Source organism: Nicotiana tabacum, chromosome 22, assembly GCF_000715075.1.
Source record: "Nicotiana tabacum cultivar K326 chromosome 22, ASM71507v2, whole genome shotgun sequence".
Classification (NCBI taxonomy): Eukaryota; Viridiplantae; Streptophyta; class Magnoliopsida; order Solanales; family Solanaceae; genus Nicotiana; species Nicotiana tabacum.
The window spans coordinates 78,612,308-78,634,375 of NC_134101.1; the positions used below are offsets into that span (position 1 = coordinate 78,612,308).

Consider the following 22,068-nt stretch of genomic DNA (forward strand, 5'->3'; position numbering starts at 1 on the left):
CTGACGAGCGTCCGTACGTAAGCTAGATTCTTATTTATGTCCAGGTAGACTTAGACCTGCATCATGCCTTAACTGTGCTGCTTGTATTATTCTTGCCTATTTGATTACTTGAATTTATAACTGGGCTTGAGACTGGAATTAAAATTATGCTTTCTCTTGCATTCCTGTCCTCGTGTTGTATTTATCTTATCGGTAGTTCCATATTTTTTTGACTCGCACATATCTTCGCGAGTGGGGCTAGTGACCCGATGAAAGTTTCTCTATTCCTATGGGATCGTGCCATTCGCCTCGGTAGAGTTATGAAATTATTATGGGAGCAGATTGTTTGCCTCGATAGTATTACGAGATGCATATATGGATGGGGTCGTACGACCTCTACAGTAATATGTAACACTACCCTTATGGGATCGGCCGTTCGCCACGGCAGAATCATGCGTTATATTCGTTAGAGCATCAGAGTACATATGAGTTTTCCTGACTTGAGATTTGACATTGTACTTGATATTAGTATTCTTTGTTTCCTTCAAGGCAGTTTATGGTAATTGATGATTTCGTAATTATTCTTACGTTGAGAACCATGTTATTTATGTTTATTTGTTTTGTTGCTATTTGTTGGATTTCGTACCTGTCTACTTTTCTATACGTTGTTATTGGACCACTAGTAAGTATCGATGTCGACCCCTCGTTACTACTTCTTCGAGGTTAGACTAGATACTTACTAAGTATGCATTGATTTACGTACTCATACTATACTTTTGCACTAGTTGTGCAGGTACTGAGATATGTACATCAGGTGGTCACTCCGGCCCATGGTCGTATAAGCTAGAGATTTAGTGGTGAGCTACTTTCTATGCTTCAACCGCAACACCTAGAGTCTCATTTCCCCTATGTGTGTCGTATTATATCTATTTTTCATTCCGGATAGTAGTTATAGTGGTTTGGTATCAGAGCACTACCTTACATAGGGTTCATGAGTCATAAATAGACCTAGTAGAATCTTGCGAATCGTTTTGGAGATGTCTGCACTTATCTCAGAGAGGCTATAAGGTGTTATGAAACTTCTCTTTCTTCATTTCATATCGTGCTACTGATGCTGTTTATATCTAAATCTTTCTTTTATTCTTTCAAACTTGTGAGAACGCGTGCGATGACATCGCCAGGGGGAAAGGCAGAGGCTGAGGCAGGGCCAGAGCTACTGCTAGGGGATGAGGTCATCCCAGAGTAGCACCACCAGTGGATCCGGTGGAGGAATCTATTATTAAGGAGAATGATGAGGTACCTGTAACCGAGTAGGTGCCGATAGATTTCATGACATTGTCAGGCTTTCAGGAGGTCATGAGCCGTATGCTGCGATTTATGAACTCTATGACTCAGGCCGAATTATTTCCAGTGGACCCGGGCATATCTTAGGCAGTAGGGGGAGCACAAACCCCTATCGCTAATGCGCCAGGGCATGCTACTGCTATTTATCAGATCGAGGTGCACTACCTGCATGCGGGGTTCAGCTGGTTTCAGCGACTAGAGCAGGGACCATATTGGTTGCGACCATTGAGGAGCAGAAGCGGCTGGACAAATTTACTAGGCTTCATCCTCCCCACTTTTCTGGTGAGCAGTTGGAGGACCCACAAGATTTCATTGACCATTATAAGAAGAGGCTGCATAATTTTGGGCTAGTGGAGTCCAACGGGGTAGACTTCACCACATTTTAGCCAGAGGGGAAGGCCCGTAGATGGTGGTAGTCTTATCCCTTGAGCAGGCCAGCACGTCCACCTCCATTCACTTGGGATCAGTTCACGCATATCTTCCTGGAAAAGTATATTCCAGCTTCACATAAGGAGGAGTTATGGGGTCAGTTCGAGCAGCTCCAGTAGGGTTAGATGTTTGTGACCGAATATGAGGCGAGATTCACTGAGTTGTCTCGCTATGCAACTATCATACTTCCCACAGATGCAGAGAGAGTGCGGAGGTTTATTGCGGGCTTGCATTATCGAATTCAGGTTTTTATAGCCCGAGAGGCAGAGTTAGGGACTCCTTTCCTTCAGGTTTGTGGAGATATCTCGGAGGATCGAGCATAAAGCAGGGTAGAGAGTTCACATCAAGGGATAAATGGCCTTAGCATTCTAGTAGGTTCAGTGGATCCCTTTTTGGGGGTAGAGGTCAGTTAATGAGGGACCATCCTAGTAGGCCCACGTATTCAGCACCACAACCTATTTGGGTTGCTCCAATGCGGCCTTACTTTAATGTTATTCCAGAGGGAACCTATAGTCCGCCAGCTATTTAGGGTTCCTCCAGTGGGTACTCAGGCCATCAGGGCTAGATCCAGAGTCAACAATTTTCCACCCCAAGAGGTTGTTTCGAGTGAAGGGAGTTTGGTCACGTGAAGAGGTTTTGTCCCAGATTTCGGGACAAGGTAGTGCAGCAGGGCCATCAACCCATGATTACCGCACCAGCTTCCACATCGCCTGTACAGCTGGCTAGAGGCAGAGGGCAGGTGGGTAGAGGTCTCCCTAGAGGTAGAGGCCAGTCAGGTGGCGCTACATCTAGATTCTATGCCTTTCTAGCTAGACCAGAGGCAGTAGCCTCTGATGCCATGATCACACGTATCATTTCCATTTTCTGTAGAGATGCTTTAGTACTATTTGATCTAGGGTCTACCCATTCATATGTATCTTTTCTTTTAGATCCTTATCTAGATGTATCTCATGAGTCCTTAGATATTCTTGTATATGTGTCCACTCCGATGGGTGATTCTGTTGTTGTGGATTGGGTGGACCGGTCCTGTGTAGTGACTTTGTGTGGGTACGAGACCAGAGCGGATCTTTTATTGCTCGATATGATTGACTTCGAGGTTATCCTAGGCATAGATAGATTGTCTCTGTATTATGCCATTCTTGATTGCCATGCCAAGACTGTTTCCTTGGTGATGCCAAGGCTGGAGTGGAGAGGTTCATCTAGTAGTACATCCTGTCAGGTTATTTCTTTCTTGAATGCTCGATATATGGTTGAGAAGGGTTGTTTGGCCTATCTAGACTTTGTTCAAGATACTGTTTTGGAGACTCCCACAATAAATTCAGTAACTGTGGTGCGAGAGTTTTTCGATGTATTTCCTGCTGAGTTACCAGGCATGCTACTGAATCATGGTGTCGATTTTGACATTGATTTAGCACCAGACGCCCAGTATATCTCTATTCTGCCTTATCGTATGGCTCCAGCGGAGTTGAGAGAGCTAAAGGAGAAACTTCAGGAGTTGCTCGAGAAGGAATTTATCAGGCCGAGTGTGTCGCCTTAAGGCACGCCGATGTTATTTGTGAAGAAGAAGGATGGGAGGATGCATATATGCATTGATTACCGTCACCATCATGAATAAGTATCCATTGTCGCGTATTCATGATTTATTTGATCAACTTCAGGGATCCCGGGTTTTCTCAAAGATCGACTTGAGATCTGGGTATCATCAACCAATGGTTCATGCTTCAGATGTTCCGAAGACGGCTTTTCAGACTAGATATGGGCATTACAAGTTTTTAGTGATGTCCTTTAGCTTGACTAATGCTCCGACATCATTTATGAATTTGATGAATCAGGTGTTCATATCATTGTCTTCATTGATGACATATTGATCTACTCGCATAGAATAGAGGGGTATAAGCAGCATTTGAGGTTAGTGCTTCAGACTTTTACAGAATAAAAGGTATATGCTAAGTTCTCCAAGTGCGTGTTCTAGTTGGATTCTATGTATTTCTTGGGGCATGTTGTGTCAGGTGAGGGTATTAAGGTGGATCCCAGATATATCAAAGCAGTTCAGACTTGGCCTCATCCTACCACAGCGATAGAGATCAGGAGTTTCTTAGGGCTAGCAGGTTATTATCGTTAGTCTGTGGAGGTCTATTGTAGCTCCTTTGACTAGATTCACCCAAAAGGGTGTTCAGTTTAGATAGTCCGATGATTTCAATGTGAGATTTCAAAATCTCAAGACCGCATTGACTATAGCATCGGTGTTGGTTTTGCATTTTAGTTCAGGGATGTACACTTGGGACTCAACATCGAATCCCCACAGCATGCGAGTAACGATTGAAATGACAAAAGATTAAAACACATCCACTCGTCAGTTGAAGCCCCACGAGAAAAATTACCATGTGCATGATTTGGAGTTGGATGTGATAGTTCATTCTCTTAAGATCTGGAGGCATTATCTTTATGGAGTGTCATGTGAGGTTTGCACCAATCAGCACATCTTGCATCATTTTTTTAAGCAGAAGGATCTTAATCTGAGGCAGCGCAGGTGGCTTGAGTTACTAAAGGACTATGATATCACCATTCTTTATCATCTAGGCAAGACGAACGTGATCGGGATGCCTTGAGTAGAAAGGTTGAGAGTATGGGTAGTTTGGCATTCATTCCAGCAGAGGAGAAGCCATTGGATTTGGACATCCAGTCTTTAGCTAACCGACTTGTGAGGTTGGATATTTTAGAGCCCAGTCGAGTTCTTGCATGTATTGTGGCTCAGTCTTCTTTATTCAAAAGGATTAAGGCTCGTCGGTGTGATGATCCGCACTTGTTGGTCCTTAGAGAGATGGTATTATGAGGTGATGCCAAGGAGGTGACAATCGGAGATGATGGTGTACTGCGAATCCAGGGTCACTTATGTGTTCCTAATATTGATGGCCTGAGGGAGTTGATTCTATAAGAGGCACACAATTCATATTATTCCATTCACACAGGTGCCATGAAGATGTATCATGACCTGAGGTAGCATTACTGGTGGTGTAGAATGAAGAATGACATAGTTGAGTATGTGTAGAGATATTTGAATTTCTAGTAGGTTAAGTACGAGCACCAGAGGCCAGGTGGCTTACTTCAGCAGATGGTTATACCGGAGTGGAAATAAGAGCGCATCACTATAGATTTCATGGTTGTCTTTCCGCGGACGTTGAGGAAATTTGATGTTATTTAGGTCATTATCGATAGACTGACCAAGTCTGCGCACTTCATTCCGGTGATGACTACATATAATTCGAAGAGGTTGGCCCAGATTTATATCCAGGAGATCGTCCGGTTGCATGAAGTGCCTATTTCTATTATTTCAGATCGAGGCACTCAGTTCACTTTGCATTTCTAGAGAGCAGTACAAAGTGAGTTGGGTACCCGATTAGAGCTCAGCACGACCTTTCATTTGCAGACCGGCGGACAATTAGAGCGGACAATTTAGATTCTGGAGGATATGCTCAGAGCGTGTCTGATTGACTTCGGAGGGAAGTGGGATCGATTCTTACCATTGGTTGAGTTTGTATACAACAACAACTATCAGTCCAACATCGAGATGGCTCCTTTTGAGGCCTTGTATGGTCGACGATGTAGTTCCCCTATCGATTGGTTCGAGCTCGGCGAGGCTAGGTTGTATGGTACTAATTTGGTAAAGTTGAGTCCGAGGTTTATCGGTATGTTTAAGGTTTTGGAGCAAGTTCGTGAGGTTGCATACAAGCTTGATTTGCGTCCTAGCCTATTAGGCGTTCATCCGGTATTTCACGTGTCTATGCTCCGGAGGTACCATGCCGAAAGGTCCCACGTGTTGGATTATAGCACAATTCAAATGGATGAGAGCTCGAGTTACGAGGAGGAGCCGATTGCCATTGTTGATAGGCAAGTTCAAAGGTTGAGGTCTAAGGAGATTTCAGTGGAGGGGTCATCCAGTCAAGGAGGTGACTTAGGAGACCGAGGAGGACATGCGAAACAGATATCCACACTTATTCAGCACTTTAGGTATGATTTTGAACCCGTTCGAGGACGGACATTAAATCTAAGAGGTGGAGAAATAAAGGTCCAACTGATTGTTTTTCTTTCTAGAACCTTGTTCCCCTATTAAAGACTTATTGTATGTGTTTTTCCTATTTTATGACTTGTAGGACGGTTGGCTTGATTTTAGAAGGGTTCGGGTTGAATTCGGAACACTTATTTCCATAATTGTGGCCGAAGGTGGCCGAGTTTGACTTAAGTTAACACTTTGAGTAAACGACCTCAAAATCGTGACTTCAAGGTTCCAATAGGTTCGCACGGAAATTTTGGACTTGGGCATATGTTTGGATCTAGTTTCGAGTGGACCACGAGCGTTTTAGCTTATTGTTAAATGTTGGTATTTTGAAGGTTTATTGTCCCGCGATCGCGAAGAAGGAATTTGGAGTGGGGCAGTGGTTGCTCTTCGTGAATGCGAAGAAGGCATCGCGAACATGATGGAGGACCTTTCTCCTCTTCACGAATGCGGAGGTGCCTTTGTAAACGCGAAGAAGGAAGAGAAAAGAATGGGCTGGCAGACTTTGACATTCACGAACGTGGATGTGGGTCCACGAACGCAAAAGGTTGGCTGAGGGTGTTCTTTGCGAAGCAGCTGGGCAATCGCGAATGCGAAGAAGAAGACCTAGGCAAGGGAAGCATTAGCCTTCACGATCATGAAGGTGCTTACGCGATCGTGATGAAGGACACCTGGGCAGATTATAAGTTTTAATACGGGACTTAGGCTCATTTCACCCTCTTTTCTATTGGCTTGGACGATTTGGGAGGTTTTTGAAGGGACATTCTCATCAAGCATGTCACGCCCCGAACTCGCGGAGTGCGACCGGTGCTCAACCGAGTGAACCCGGTTAAGCAAGCATGTCAGATGCTTTCTACCCAAACTCACTTATGAATAAAGAGAATACATATTTTCATTAATTAGATAATAAGGAGATCATGTATACAATACCAATCCATTACTATTAGCTACTTCATTTATAAGTCCTCAAAATATTATATTACACATCCATAGTTTAGAAGTGGAACATGTGATACAATTACAACCTCATTAGTTTGACCTTCCCAATACCAACGTACAACCCACACCATGTATATGGAGCCTCTAACGGTTACCAAAAGAGTCCTAGAATAGTGCCGGCAACAAGGCCCCCGCTACACCTCAAAAAAAAATATATGAGAAACAAAAGGTACATGACCCCGATATGAAGTGGGGCTCACCAAGTCAGCTGAGAGGAGGATGTACTGCTATCACTGATCGATGCCGCCTACTATGGAACCACCTGCATCCATTAAAAATTGCAACGCCCCCGGAAAAAGGGACGTGAGTGCATGTGGAATAGTACACGTATGTAAGGCAGACAAAACAACATATGAAAAATACGGAAACTCAAATAAGAGGCAAATAAAGTACATCAAGAAACTACGAAACCTCCATTTGAAATCAAATTTCAAGTCTTATTATATTTGCATCATTCTAAACTTCTTTTAGGATCAACTGAGCCATATGAACTATACGTGGAATACATAACATAATGTAATTGAAACAACATGTACAAACAAGGCCAATGAAAGTGGCACCTATTCTCTGCATTAATAATGCGTCTCACTAGATCGTCCACAGTGTTCACATATCATATTATACACCTATGCATCTCATAGACCTTCCATAGTGGTTATTCATACCGTACACCTATACATTTAATACACAATACATCTATGCGTTTCATAGACCGTCCATAGGATTCCATATACAATAAACCTATGCGTTTCATAGACCGTCCATCGGATTCCATACACAATGTACCTATGTGTTTCATAGACCGTCCATAGCATTCCATACACAATGTACCTATGCGTTTCATAGACCGTCCATAGGATTCCATACACAATATACCTATGCATTACATAGACCGTCCATAGGATTCCATACACAATGTACCTATGCGTTTCATAGACCGTCCATAGGATTCCATACACAATGTACCTATGCATTTTATAGACTGTCCATAGGATTCCATATACAATACACCTATGTGTTTCATAGACCGTCCATAGGGTTCATAACACATCATTATGCACATAACCATATATAAACTCAAGCGACATGACTAACGCTACTTTTAAGGTCGTAAGTTCCCGGATCATTGGAACACTTCATGTTCATGCTCATCATGGAGAAACATACCTCATTACATTAGCACATGCATGGCAAATCACCAAGTAGTTTTCAATGGTACATAGAACCAATTTCTCTTCTTAAGGTTCATCATCATTTAGCATAGGACATCTCTTTTACAACTCATTATATACCTCTTTGTCATCTTAAGGTCACTAGCTAAGTTTATGATTCTCGGTGACTTAACATCGAAGTCATTTACATTCATTATTTCCGAAGCATACACCTATAGTTGAAACCATTGGAACATACAATACCTCATGATTCTCATTTTGGCAAACGGCCATATTTCATGTTCATACTTTCACTTACTTGTACTAGCCACGGGTGATCATAGGACATTAATGACATTATTATATAAAGGGTTTAAAACTCATCTCATAATGTTCACACATTCTTTCATTTCATTCGCACTATTAATAACAAATGTAATTCTCATTCTTGGCACGACGGCCACATTTCTACATCTCACACTCGCTTCTTTCACTTTCAAACATCATCATGGATCATCAACAACAAAGCATTTATATTCAAGACTTTAAGTCCACATGTGAGCAAATATGAATGTTAAGCACAATGAGATTTCTTACACAATTTGGCATTATATCTTTCATTTGGGCCACGACTTGAAGTTATGACAATTAGATACGCAACCCATGCTTCGAGAACATTTTCAAATAACACCTAACATAGTAGGAACATTTGGAATACATATTGAATATATATCCTTTGGACACAAAGCTTATTTGGAATAGTCAATTTATAATGAATAACTTGGGATTTACAAGAACATCATGGGATTCAATTCTAGGAGAGATATTTAGCTAACATACCCCAAATTCGTCCCTTAATGATACTACAACGATCCACTACACTAAGCAACTTTAATATTTTGGAAGAAATCTTGCAAAACCCTCCTTTGAGTTCTTGAAGAAATTTCTTGATGATCTTGAAGATGGGGGGAGTTGGAGGTCTTGAGAGAGTGGAGGAAAGCCTAAAATTCAGCCAAGAGAAATGGGGAAAAATGAACGCCGAAATGAGTATATAATGTTTCGGGCGCCACAGGTGGCGTGGGGCACTGCCTGTGGCACTGGTTCCAGAACCTCAAAATTCCCAGCGCCAAGGATAGCGCCCCATGCTACCCTGGGCGATGGCGATGGAAAATCGTTTCTACTTCGCTCGAAAATGGTCATAATTCTCTCATACGATGTCTGAATTTGACGATTCTTTTTGCTATGGCTCCGTAATTTCCATAGGGATATAATGCTTTAATCAAAAATGAATTTGGATCTCATTGGCTTAATATTATACTACTTATACTCGAAGAAATGATGTCGAAAAATCCTAGAAATATTCAAATTAAATTCCGGGCATACGCCCGAGTCTAAAATTACCATCCGGACCTAACGGAATCATCAAAACTCCATTCCGAGGTCGAATACAAAACCAAACTCAAACTTAGTCATAATAGATATATGAAGCTACTCAAGACTTCAAATAGTTGAAAGGAGCATAAATGTTCAAAATGACAAGTCGAGTCGTTACATTCTCCCTCACTTAAGATCATTCGTCCTCGAATGAGGGTTAGAATTCATCATTAGCATCCAATATGGCCCAACTACTAATTCACATTCACCATCAGTTTCAAAATTTGGCTAACTCTCTAAATTTCCAAAACGCTTAGCAGAGTTTCCCCTATAACTAGGCATATCCACCTGTCAGAGAATCCTAAAAATTGATCCTAACAACAAATAGATAACACCACATTGTACCACAGACATCAAAACAATACCAATCGTGACATCCTAGGCATTATATTATCAACAGGAGCATTTGCATAAACTGTACAAGTCTGAACGCCACTCATAGAAAGTAAACTCCTAACATTCTTTTAACACAACAATTCTGTGATGATATTGACTTTCTTCATAAATTAGTGAACGTGTTCTGGCCCCTATCAACTCTGCCACACCAACTTTGGACCATCCATGGGCAACTTTCATCTCCCGCCACACGACACACCACACAATGGAACAACAACGTAATACACGATAACCACAGCCTTCATTTGCCCTATACTCTTCAAAACACATTCATGTAGCCACTCCTTGACCCAGTCATGATTCGACATACTAGAGTACATCATTGTGGAAACCTCGCAACTTTTCTTGCTCTTCCTGAATCTCTACTTTTAAGAGATAATATGAAACATGATCTTATAATTTCTAGCACCGACCTTCCGCCTCATGCAACATTCGTGAAATATTCTGAACACGTTTGTCCACACCTGGATATTGAAAAATGACAAGAAAATTGCATTTCCTTGTAGGTGAAAGCTTATGCACATACGCCTAGTGACTAAGGGTATACACCTTCACCCACATCTTTCTCTTATATGAATAACCCCTCAGACATCCTTCCTAATCACTTATGTCACGTTATAAGCTTAGGTTAACACAATCCCCTACCAAAACCTATTGCCATCGCACCTCATTAAACTTACCATGGTTGAAGGTACAAACATGTAAGGAAGTATCATCCCATGGTCAAGCATACATGGCAGGCAACTCTATGGTTATACTCATTCACACACCTCATGAAATAAGGGGAAAGGGGGTTGAGTGACTTATTTGTTGTTCCTTGGTTGTTGGGGCAGTGCCTTAGCTGATGACCCTTGACTCCGCACTCGAATCATTCATCAGTGCCACATCGGCACACCCCCAAATGACGTCTTCTGCACTTGGGACATGGGGGCATTTACTGCAGCTGATCGTTCACGCTTGACTGAACCTGCTGATTAGATCCCTTGTTGCCTTGGTCTGGCATACTATGGCCCCACCGCTGCTGATCAGGCCATGATAGTAGTGCTCTAGTTGAAGACTAAAAAACTGATTGTGTGGGTCCGGATGACACTGTCCTGTGTAATGCCTTTCCACCATAACCCTCATTGTAGGATCTATTAAAATTGCCCGCGAATCGGGTCTTTTTGTTGTTATCTTGCTCCATCTTTCTTTTTAACTTTTGATCCTCCGTAGCTTGAGCGAACGCCACCATTTTCCCAAAATTCATATCAGAATTCAAGGCAGCTGTAGCAGCCTCATTAATAACCAAGGGGCTAAGGACTTGCACAAAACGATGCACTCTAGCCTCCATAGTGGGCAACATGTAAATAGCATACTTGGACAGGCACACGAACCTCATATGGTACTCCCACACACTCAGGCTACCTTGCCTCAGACTCTCAAACTCAACGGCGCGGGCTGCCTTAGTTTCGGCAGGCAAGAAATGATCAATTAAAGCATCGGTAAACTCACTCCACCTCGCCGGAGGACTTCCCTCCTCACTGGACTCCTCCTATAGCTCAAACGAAGAATATGCCACCTCTTTCAGGTAGTAGGACGCCAACTCCACTCCCTCCGTCTTAGTGGCATACATAACTCGAAGAGTTTTGTGCATCTCATCAATGAAGTCCTGGGGGTCCTCCTCGGGGTTAGTACCCGTGAACAACAGAGGATCTAACTGAAGAAACCTGTTCACTCTGGAACTAGCAGAATCCCCTTGCAAAATAGAAGAAGTAGGTGCAACATTCGATCTCTGGGCCTGGGAAGCCACTATCTGAGCCAACATTTGTATGGCTCCCCTAAGGTCCGCATCAGAAACACTAGGACCGGGAGTTGAGGCTGGAGGTCGAACTGAGATATCAGTCGGAGGAATCATTGCACCCTTAGTAGGTGCAGGAACTGGTGCAGTCTGATCAGGTGAAGTGGAATCAGGCAGTGTAGTAGTCGGGGGAATGTTCTCACTCCTCGGTTGCTCACCCGCATCATAAAATATAGAATCAACAGCCACTCCTGGGGTGACATTGGCTCTTTGGCCAGTTCTTGCTTTCTTCCTAGGCATCATGTACTGAAAGTTAGAGCAAAACACGAGTTAAAGGAGGAACAGTCTTACAATCAGCTTTATCGCACGATCGAGAACATCAAATAAGGGTATTATTCCTAAATGCCCAAGTATACTCCTAATTATAGAAGTGGTTGACAACACACCGATAAGAAGGACTCAACTAGACACGGCTCTGAGACATCCTAGGACACTTTAAAACCTTAGACTATGATACCAAGTTTGTCATGCCCCGAACTCGAGGAGCGCGACTGGCGCTCAACCGAGTGAACCTGGTCAAGCAAGCCTGTCAGATACTTTCTACCCAAATTCACTTATGAATAAAGAGAATACATATTTTCGTTAATTAGACAATAAGGAGATCATGTATACAATACAAATCCATTACTATTAGCTACTTTATTTATAAGTCCTCAAAATATTATATTACACATCCATAGTTTAGAAGTGGAACATGTGATACAATTACAACCTCATTAGTTTGACCTTCCTAATACCAACGTACAACCCACACCATGTCGATAGAGCCTCTAACGATTACCAAAAGTGTACCAGGATAGTGTCGGCAACAAGGCCCCGGCTATACCTCAAAATACAATACATGAGAAACAAAAGGTACATGACGCCGATATGAAGTGGGGCTCACCAAGTCAGCTAAGAAGAGGATATACTATTATCACTGATCGATGTCGCCTGCTATGGAACCACCTGCATCCATTAAAAGAGGCAGCGCCCCCGAAAAATGGGACATGAGTGCATGTGGAATAGTACTCATATGTAAGGCAGACAAAACAACATATGAAAAATACGGTAACTCAAATCAGAGGCAAATAAAGTACATCAAGAAACTATGAAACCTCCATTTGAAATCAAATTTCAAGTCTTATTATATTTGTGTCAATCTAAACTTCTTTTAGGATCAACTAAGCCATATGAACTATACGTGGAATACATAATATAATGCAATTGAAACAACATGTACAAACAAGGCCAATGAAAGTGGCATCTATTGTCTGCATTAATAATGCGTCTCACTAGACCGTCCATAGTGTTCACATATCATATTATACACCTATGCGTCTCATAGACCGTCCATAGTGTTTATTCATACCGTACACCTATACATTTCATACACAATACACCTATGCATTTCATAAACCGTCCATAGGATTTCATACACAATAAACCTATGTGTTTCATAGACCGTCCATAGGATTCCATACACAATGTACATATGCGTTTCATAGACCGTTCATAGGATTCCATACACAATGTACCTATGTGTTTCATAGATTGTCCATAGGATTCCATACACAATGTACCTATGAGTTTCATAGACCGTCCGTAAGATTCCATACACAATGTACCTATGCGTTTCATAGACCGTCCATAGGATTCCAAACTCAATATACCTATACGTTTCATAGACCATCCCTAGGATTCCATAACACATCTTTATGTACATAACCATATATAAACTCAAGTGACATGACTAATGCTACTTTTAAGGTCGTAAGTTCTCGGATCATTGGAACACTTCATGTTCATGCTCATCATAGAGAAACATACCTCATTACATTAACACATGCATGGCAAATCACCAAGTAGATTTCAATGGTACATAGACCCAATTTCTCTTCTTAAGGTTCATCATCATTTAGCATAGGACGTCTCTTTTCCAACTCATTATATACCTCTTTGTCATCTTAAGGTCACTAGCTAAGTTCCTTATACTCGGTGACTTAACATCGAAGTCATTTACATTCATTATTTCTGAAGCATACACCTATAGTTGAAACCGTTGGAACATACAATGCCTCATGATTCTCATTTTGGCAAATGACCACTGTTCATGTTCATACTTTTACTTACTTGTACTAGCCACGGGTGATCATAGGACATTAATGACATTATTATATAAAGGGGTTAAAACTCATCTCATAATGTTCACACATTCTTTCATTTCATTCGCACTATTGGCCACAAATGTAATTCTCATTCTTGGCACGATGGCTACATTTCTACATCTCACACCCGCTTCTTTCACTTTCAAACATCATCATGGATCATCAACAATAAAGCATTTCTATTCAAGACTTTAAGTCCACATGTAAACAAATACGATTGTTAAGCACATTGAGATTTCTTTCACAATTTGGCATAATAGCTTTCATTTGGGCAACGACTTGAAGTTATACCAATTAGATACGCAACCCAAGCTTCGAGCACATTTTCAAATAGCACCTAACACAGTAGGAACATTTGGAATACATATTGAGTATATATCTTTTGGACACAAAGCTTATTCCGAATAGTCAATTTATAATGAATAACTCGGGACTTACAAGAACATCATGGGATTCAATTTTAGGAGAGAGATTTAGCCAACATACCTCAAATTCGTCCCTTAATGATACTACAATGATCCAGTACACTAAGAAACTTCAATATTTTGGAAGAAATCTTGCAAAACCTTCCTTTGAGTTCTTAAAGATCTTGAAGATGGGGGGAGTTGGAGGTCTTGAGAGAGTGGAGGAGAACCCCAAAATTCGGCCAAGAGAAATGGGGAAAAATGATCGCCGAAATGAATATATAATGTTTCGGGCACTAGAAGTGGCATGGGGCGCTACCTGTCGCGCTGGTTCCAGAACCTCAAGATTCCCAGTGCCAGGTATAGCGCCCCACGCTACCCTAGGCGATGGCGATGGGAAATCATATCTACTTCACCCGAAAATGATCATAACTCTCTCATACGATGTCCGAATTCGATGATTCTTTTTGCTATGGCTCCGTAATTTCCATACGGATATAATACTTTAATCAAAACTGAATTTAGAGCTCATTTTCTTAATGTAATACCACTTATACTCGAAGAAACGACATTAAAACATCCTAGAAATATCCAAATTAAATTCCAGGCATACGCCCGAGTCCAAAATTACCATCCGGACCTAACATAGTCATCAAAACTCCATTCCGAGGTCGAATACAAAAACAAACTCAAACTTGGTCATAATACATCATATGAAGCTACTCAAGACTTCAAATAGTTGAAAGGAGCGTAAATGTTCAAAATGACAAGTCAGATCGTTACAAAGCATCACTTGGTAAGTGATTTGTTTTACCTATTATGAGTTAATTACATGCATTATATGAGGATTCTAACATCGAAATTAGTATAATATTGGGGAGGTTTGGTTAGAAAACCTAAAATTAGTAAAAATATGATTTGACCAAAAAATTGGTTAGGAAGTTGGATATAAATTATATATTTGAATTCCTGATGCCATAAAAAATATTTATCTTCAAAAGTTTTCGAAATCCAGGTGTGTGGGCCCGGGGTTGACTTTTATTTACTTTTCGAGTGGGGTTGAAAATTGATTCTAATAGTTCAATTATGAGCTTTTGAGCATATATTGATTGGTTTGCACGTTCCTTTGGCTAGTTTTATATTGCTCGGCATCGATTTGAGGTTTTAGTAAGGTGTGGGAACCGAGTACTGGACATGAAAGCAAGGTAAGTCTCTTGCTTAATTTTGTAAGAGTAAATTATCCCCGTAGGTATTTTATTTGATATGTGCTACGTGCTTTGGGTGCTACGTACGAACGATCAGCAACATCGCTTCCTCCTTCGGGTGTGTTTGTGGAAGATCTTGCTCTTCTTGAGGATGAAGATCCGAAAATAGGGGTTGATACGGACGACACTTGGGGTGCTTGTTGTCCTAACGAGCTTGTTTTGCTCCTCGTAACTGGTCCAAAGCTTCCAAAAGTAATATTGAGGATGCTTTGTACATCAGCATAGAACCTGAAATTATCAGCATTGGTAGAAGTTGAACTGGAGTTGATTTTCTTTGAAGTTATTTTAATGTTCTTGAACTTTGGTGATTGAAAAGTTGAGATGAGAGGTAGAGATTGTCCCACTGGGCGTGCCAGAATTTGTAGACAATAAATTTGTGTCGAGAAAATAAAATCAAGACGGAAAAATATTGCAACAATCGTAGTATTTGATTTCAAGTAATTTGAGTGTACAATCTCTATGAATCCTCTGATTCTTCTTTTCAATAGTAAATAAATTCAAGGGCCTTTGAGCTTGAGCTTGAACCTATATTTATTGTCACGAACGATAATCTTGAATTCAACTAGCACGAACTTTGATTTGAACTCGTACTCCTTGAATCTTGATTTGTTCTTCGTTCTTGAGCTTGAACTTGATTTGTTCTTCGTTCTTGAGCTTGAACTTGATTTGTTGAAATTGAACTTGATTGTTTGAAGCTTGAAACTTATGGAGGAATTTGCAGGGATTGATCCACGAACTCTTTCTTGCTTCTTGTTATAACTTCTGGTGTCTTTTGGGGTTATGAAGACCCCTATTTATAGTTGTGGGAGGGAAGAGTTATGATAAGAACAAACTCTTTCCGACCAATCAAATTGAAGTGTGACAAGGCCGCATTTGATTGACTAAAACATATCACTTGCACGCGTGGCGTAGTTTCATTGGCCTTTTAATGTGACTTGGCATGCCTTGTCATTTTGACACGTGGCATGATCCTATTGGCTTTTCCGTTTGACTTGGCGTGCCACGTCATTTGACACGTGGCACCAGACTGAGCCTCTAGGAAAATGACATTTCGGGCTTAATGAAGTGGGCTCATCAATTTAGCCCAATGGATTAAGACTTATTTATTTAATCCATATATATTTGACTTATATAATTAATTCAATTATATTAGCCCATAATATCTATTTGGACCAATATATCTTGAATTTAAAATATAGTCCAAATTATTTTATGGGTTTAATTTGAATAAAATTTATACGTCTACAATTAGTTAACTAGATGGCCAACCGACTCATGCCGCAATTATCCCAAAAAAGATTGATATATTTTTATATTTAAAAATAATTTAATTTTAGTATTCTCATTTTAGCCTAAATGAGATGATTTTATAGCCACATAAATATCAATGCTTATTTTGAATCACAAATTTTGAAAGTTTATCTTTCTTTCTTAAAACTAAATGTCCAGTAAAACACTGCCACACAAAATGTGACAAATAGAGTATATTTCTAATCGTTTATTTTGTATCATTCATATAAGAATAATAAAGCGATAAGCAGAAAGATTACTTCATAGTTTGGTATAAAAATAGTGTCGGTAGGTTAAATAAATTATAAATAATTTGGTGTAAAAATAAGTCAATAGGTAAAATAAATTTCAAACACTTAACCTCCTAGATGGGATGAATCCGCTTGACCGTTGGCAGTATTTCTGGTACTTAATAGTTCAAGTTTTGCTTTATTCCGGCGGATTTTACTTTCTTTTCCAATAAAATTAAAGAGCAGGACATAGATTCCATGTAATCGTTTTTAGTCACCTGAATATTTATTCTTATATTGACCTACAATTATTCTTCAAAACCTATGCAGTGATGGAAAATAATGCCTTTTCTGCATGCAGCTTGATGAGATGCTTCAAACTTGAGGGACTAAAGTTGATAAAATTCACAACTTGAACGTTAGTAATCGATTGATGACTTTATGTGTTGCTTAATTTTGATGAATACAGAAAATTAATCAATGCAGAAGAGTAGCAGGAATCGCCCAGGTCCAGGTTTTGTTTAAGCATAAGAGATTCAGAAAGCAAGATGATTAAGGACATGTGCCTTTGAAGAATGATAGTTGCAAATATATACTCCCTCCGTTTCAATTTATGTGAACCCATTTGACTGGGCACGGAGTTTAAGAAAAGAGAGAAGACTTTTAAACTTGTGGTGTAAAATGAGGCACATATATTTTGTGTGGCTATAAATAATTGCATAAAGGTAAATTGTTTCCAAATAGGGAAAGAGGTCATTCTTTTTGGCACGGACTAAAAAGGAAATAGGTTCACATAAATTGAAACGGAGGGCGTAGTAATATTGAACTTTATCTCATGCTAACAGTAGTTGAATGGTTAGTACAAGAATAATGTGATTTTCCTTCACCACTCCATTCTGGTGCTCCAATAATGTCAGATAAGTTATTAGGATTATGAGCAGAAGACTATGGAGCTAGCTGTTGTCAATGAGCTGCTTCCCTCGTTCCATCTGTTCGGTTCTCTTCACAACTTTGTAGATTACCACAAAGATAGCTAACTCTATTATCGAAGGAATAAGATAACATGCAATAATTTGGCACCTTGCATATATATATATATATATATAATTTAGTGTAAAAATACAAATTGTTTTAGTACAAGCGGAATGAAACAACTTTTGCTCTCTTTTGGTCGTCAACTTATCGGGGAATGAAAACGAAGGAACTTAAGTCATTAAGAAACATTGTCTTCCTTCGGCGGCAAGTACCTAAAGATAAGCACAACATGAAAAAGATCAGATTTTATTTTTCACTGAAACAAGAAGGCAAAAGCTAAAAGGTGATTAATACAGGAAAAGGGAAAGTTGATCCTGCCAGAATTACATCAAATTAAGGTGCTCAAACTCTGCTTCAGGTACCAGAACTTATGAAGTATTTTGTAATTGTTCAAATAGTGTTGTTATTTCTGCTAATGTCACTACTGAACTCGTGAATTGAGACATTTACCGCTGATGCTTTAGCCAACGGGAAAGTTGATAGAGCTGCACTGACTCATTTGAAACATGGCAAGCCAGAAGCAGATGATTGCGAGGATGTACCATCCATGCAAATCTCATACACAATAAGGAATACACACATAATACTGCACCCAAAGAGACACAAGCAATCAGAATTCCACAATTTAAAATGGTCTAAAACTGAGACAATATTTGATGCAAGATCAAAAGCCGAGCACCAGAAGTTCTGCTTCCCCAGAAAATCGTCTTATTTTGCACCAAAAAGAAAGGACAATACAAACAGACAATTGTTTTAGTAAAATGACAATAATATTCACCTGCAGTCATATTCCCGGATATTGCATCTGCGGGCTTCCTTGAATCCATCATTCCCTAACATATTGGTTCACATAAATTTCAGAGAGTTGCACTCGGAGAAAAAAAGAGAAGGAACTTTATACATTAGATAATTTAACGAAAACGACAAACTGAGGTTGGGAACACACAGCAATGACAAATCCCCAATTGGCCATAGGTCCCCAGAAGTGAGTTGTTTTAGGGCCAACAGGACTGTTCAAGAATGCCCGGAAGAAAGCCATGAACTTGTAATTTCAATTGTCTCTGCATATATTTAAACAACATCCAAGCTTATCAAAATTTACAAGACTTTGCAAGTATCAACAAATGACATGTTCATTATAAATGACAAATTTCTAGCTGTCTACCAGGCTTGAAATCTTCTCTATATCGGATACGCCCTAGAAGACAGGCTTGAAAATCTAACCTCCTAAATTTGTTGAGAGATATGGTGTCTAATGTTAAATAGAAACTCCATAATATAACAGAAAACAAATACTAGCAACTTAATTTCTATGTGTTTATCTATCTAGCACCGAGGGTTTAATTAACAAAATCTTATGTTGTTTCCTACGGCAAATACTTATTTGCACTCTGATGTTTACACCAGATTATGCAACTTAACCGTAATAGTTAAAAATACATATCACTTAATCATGAGTGGTGAATGATTCATATCACTTAACCATCAGTGAATATAAGATACATGTCTTGCATTTGTTTGGTGAAAACACCGAACGGGTAATTTTTATTTCCTACTAGCCCCAATAATCTGAACCAAACTTTAATTAATGCAATGAAATTATTAATTCATACTCAAGACCCTTATTCGTAAATTGCAATTAAATTCAATCCTAATCATTTTCCTCTTAATGAGAAAACAAATAGGGAACTGCGCGCTTATTTTTAGCTAAGGACATGAAATGCCTCTTTGCAGATATTCTTTATTTATATGTGCTTTACAAACTTTTTTCAAAATATACCACAACCAAAGAAAATCTGAAGAACTTTCAAATATACTTATCAGTGAAACAAAATCTTTGAAAACATTTGCAAATTCTTCCAAATAAGTAATGAGCCCTTAGTACCGTTTGCCGCTGCAGCAGATGGCTAAACAAGGGGAGAGAAGCCGCCGGTGAGGGAGAAATAGCAGTAGCAGCTAGGTTTTCGGTGGTCGCTTTGATACGAATTGGAGTTATGAGCAGCTGCGAAGGTGATAGCAATGGCTGCCGACTATATAAATAACCATTGGAAATCGATTTGGACCAACTGGTTTTGTTTCATTTGAAATTCCAAGTTATACATTTGACACTTTAAATGTCAGAGATTATGGTACCTAATTTTAAGACCATATCACGTTCACGTGTAATTAGTTATGTCACGCGGGGGTATATCTACCCACATTAATTATTATTGCATCAAAAAGGGCAGAGGAGAGTACGCCATAAATAAAGGTGTATCATTCTTATCCACTTCGAAAATGATATTTGGAAGGGTATTCGAATTGTGGGTACATTGCAAAAAGTCGAGGCTCCATTCTCTGTAAAAACTTGTTGGATGGCCAATTTTTGGACCGTCTATAATATTTAATCGCAGTTTTTAAAATTTAATAGGTAAATAATTATTTTTAAGATGATAATATTTGAGTAAAAATATCCCAAGTAAAAACACATTGCTTCAATATAGAATATTGTAGTTCGAAATTTTGACAAGTAAAACTGATGAGATGTACAAGGTATCAGACAAAGGGAAAATGTTCGATAAAAACAAGGTTAGGGCTCCTTCGTTACTATCTATATCTGAAAAGGGGAAAACTTCTATTGGGCCTTCGGAGCAGGCCATATGAAACAAACAAGAACAATCAAAGTTGGGCCCAGAAGTTACACATAAAAGGCCCAAAGGATCCTATACATTAAGGCCTTTTGAAGAATATTCTGAAACGTTACCAGCTTCTAGAAATATGATACTGAGTTATAGATAATACTATATTTTCCCTTTTTCTTTTATAGAGAATATAAATTAGTTATAGACCAGCCAATAATGTACAGACAGCTGGAGTTAGTTAGTGAGGAGTAAGATTCTTTTTAGCATTCTTTCTTGTATATATAGAACAGTCTAATACAAAGCATACACCCGAAATAGAATATAGAAGAAAATTCTCTCTACTCTGAAATCCTACATGGTATCAGAGCTTTAGGTGCTTGTCTCTTTTCATTTTTTTCAGTCGTCTTCTTTCTTCTCAATGGATCCTACCAGTGAAAATCAGACTTTCTCTGTTACTGGAACCTCTACCTTAATGTATTTTTCTAACCCTTACTATTTTCATCCTTCTGATTCACCAGGAATGGTGCTGGTCAATTCTCTTTTCGATGGAAAAGGTTATGCTGGGTGGAGTAGAGCTATTGTTATAGCTCTTTCATCCAAGAATAAAGTTGGTATCATTGATGGATCTTCCTCTGCTCCAGCTGTTGGTTCTCCTCAATATAGGGCTTGGAGTCGATGCAATGATATGGTGATCTTATGGATACTCAACTCACCGTCAAAGGACATTGCTGAATATGTGCTCTACTCCAAAACTGCAAGACAGATATGGAAGGAGTTAGAGACCAGATTTGGGTAATGTAATGGAGCTTAACTGTACCAACTTTAAAAGGAGCTATCAGATGCAGTCCAGGGAGCTTCAGATATAGCGGGCTATTTCACTAAAGTTAAAAAGATTTGGGATGAGCTAGATGCACTTACCACTTTTGATCATTGCTCCTGCACATGCATCTTTGGAGGCAAGGTGAAAACCTTGAAATCTCATCAGGATGGAAGATTGATACAATTCTTGATGGGGCTCGATGAAGCTTACTCAGGAGTCAAGAGCAACATATTGATGATGGATCATCTTCCTTCAGTTCATTATGCCTACTCTCTGCTAATCCAAGATGAGAAGCAAAGGGAGGTGCATGTTTTTGCACATCATCCGTCGGAAACTGCTTTTATGGTGTCAACTCAGAAGTTCAATGGAGGGCAGAAACCTGCAAACACACACAAGTTCATTGGCATAGAAGGGAGATACAAAACAAACTTTGACAAATAAAAGGGAGGAATATTTTGTACCTATTAAAAAATGACAAATCATGTTGTTGGAAATTGTTACAGGTTGATTGGATTCCCACCAGATTTCAAATTCAACAAAATCAAATGGTTTCAGCCTACAACACATAATAATGCTTCAGCAGTTGACTCTGATTCAAGCAACACTTACTCAGTTCAGGATCTGGGAAGTACC

General features: G+C 39.7%; 2 protein-coding genes across 2 annotated transcripts; one reads left to right on the forward strand and one right to left on the reverse strand.

Annotated features, from left to right (window-relative positions):
* The first annotated feature begins 2,740 nt into the window (after nucleotides 1–2,740).
* Nucleotides 2,741–3,289, forward strand: LOC142175945 (uncharacterized). Its single transcript, XM_075242955.1, has one exon. It carries the CDS (start codon nucleotides 2,741–2,743, stop codon nucleotides 3,287–3,289), a length of 549 nt encoding a protein of 182 aa, XP_075099056.1.
* A 14,734-nt stretch (nucleotides 3,290–18,023) lies between these two features.
* Nucleotides 18,024–20,072, reverse strand: LOC142176749 (mitochondrial pyruvate carrier 1-like). The gene is made up of 5 exons (XM_075245008.1): nucleotides 19,880–20,072; nucleotides 18,941–19,055; nucleotides 18,773–18,827; nucleotides 18,445–18,580; nucleotides 18,024–18,206 (listed from the first exon to the last, which is right to left on the reverse strand). Exons 2-5 carry the CDS (start codon nucleotides 19,031–19,033, stop codon nucleotides 18,173–18,175), a joined length of 318 nt encoding a protein of 105 aa, XP_075101109.1. The 5' UTR covers nucleotides 19,034–19,055; nucleotides 19,880–20,072; the 3' UTR covers nucleotides 18,024–18,172.
* Nucleotides 20,073–22,068: the final 1,996 nt, after the last annotated feature.

What these genes read in the sequence shown, in the direction of transcription:
- LOC142175945 (XM_075242955.1), top strand. Translation starts at nt 2,741, where the DNA reads ATGGGTGATTCTGTTGTTGTGGATTGGGTGGACCGGTCCTGTGTAGTG.
- LOC142176749 (XM_075245008.1), bottom strand. Translation starts at nt 19,033, where the DNA reads ATGGCTTTCTTCCGGGCATTCTTGAACAGTCCTGTTGGCCCTAAAACA. An exon ending in ATCCGGGAATATGACTGCAG is followed by an intron (nt 18,581 to 18,772) that starts GTGAATATTATT and finishes CTTTGGGTGCAG; the next exon opens with TATTATGTGTGTATTCCTTA. An exon ending in CGTTGGCTAAAGCATCAGCG is followed by an intron (nt 18,207 to 18,444) that starts GTAAATGTCTCA and finishes GCTTATCTTTAG; the next exon opens with GTACTTGCCGCCGAAGGAAG.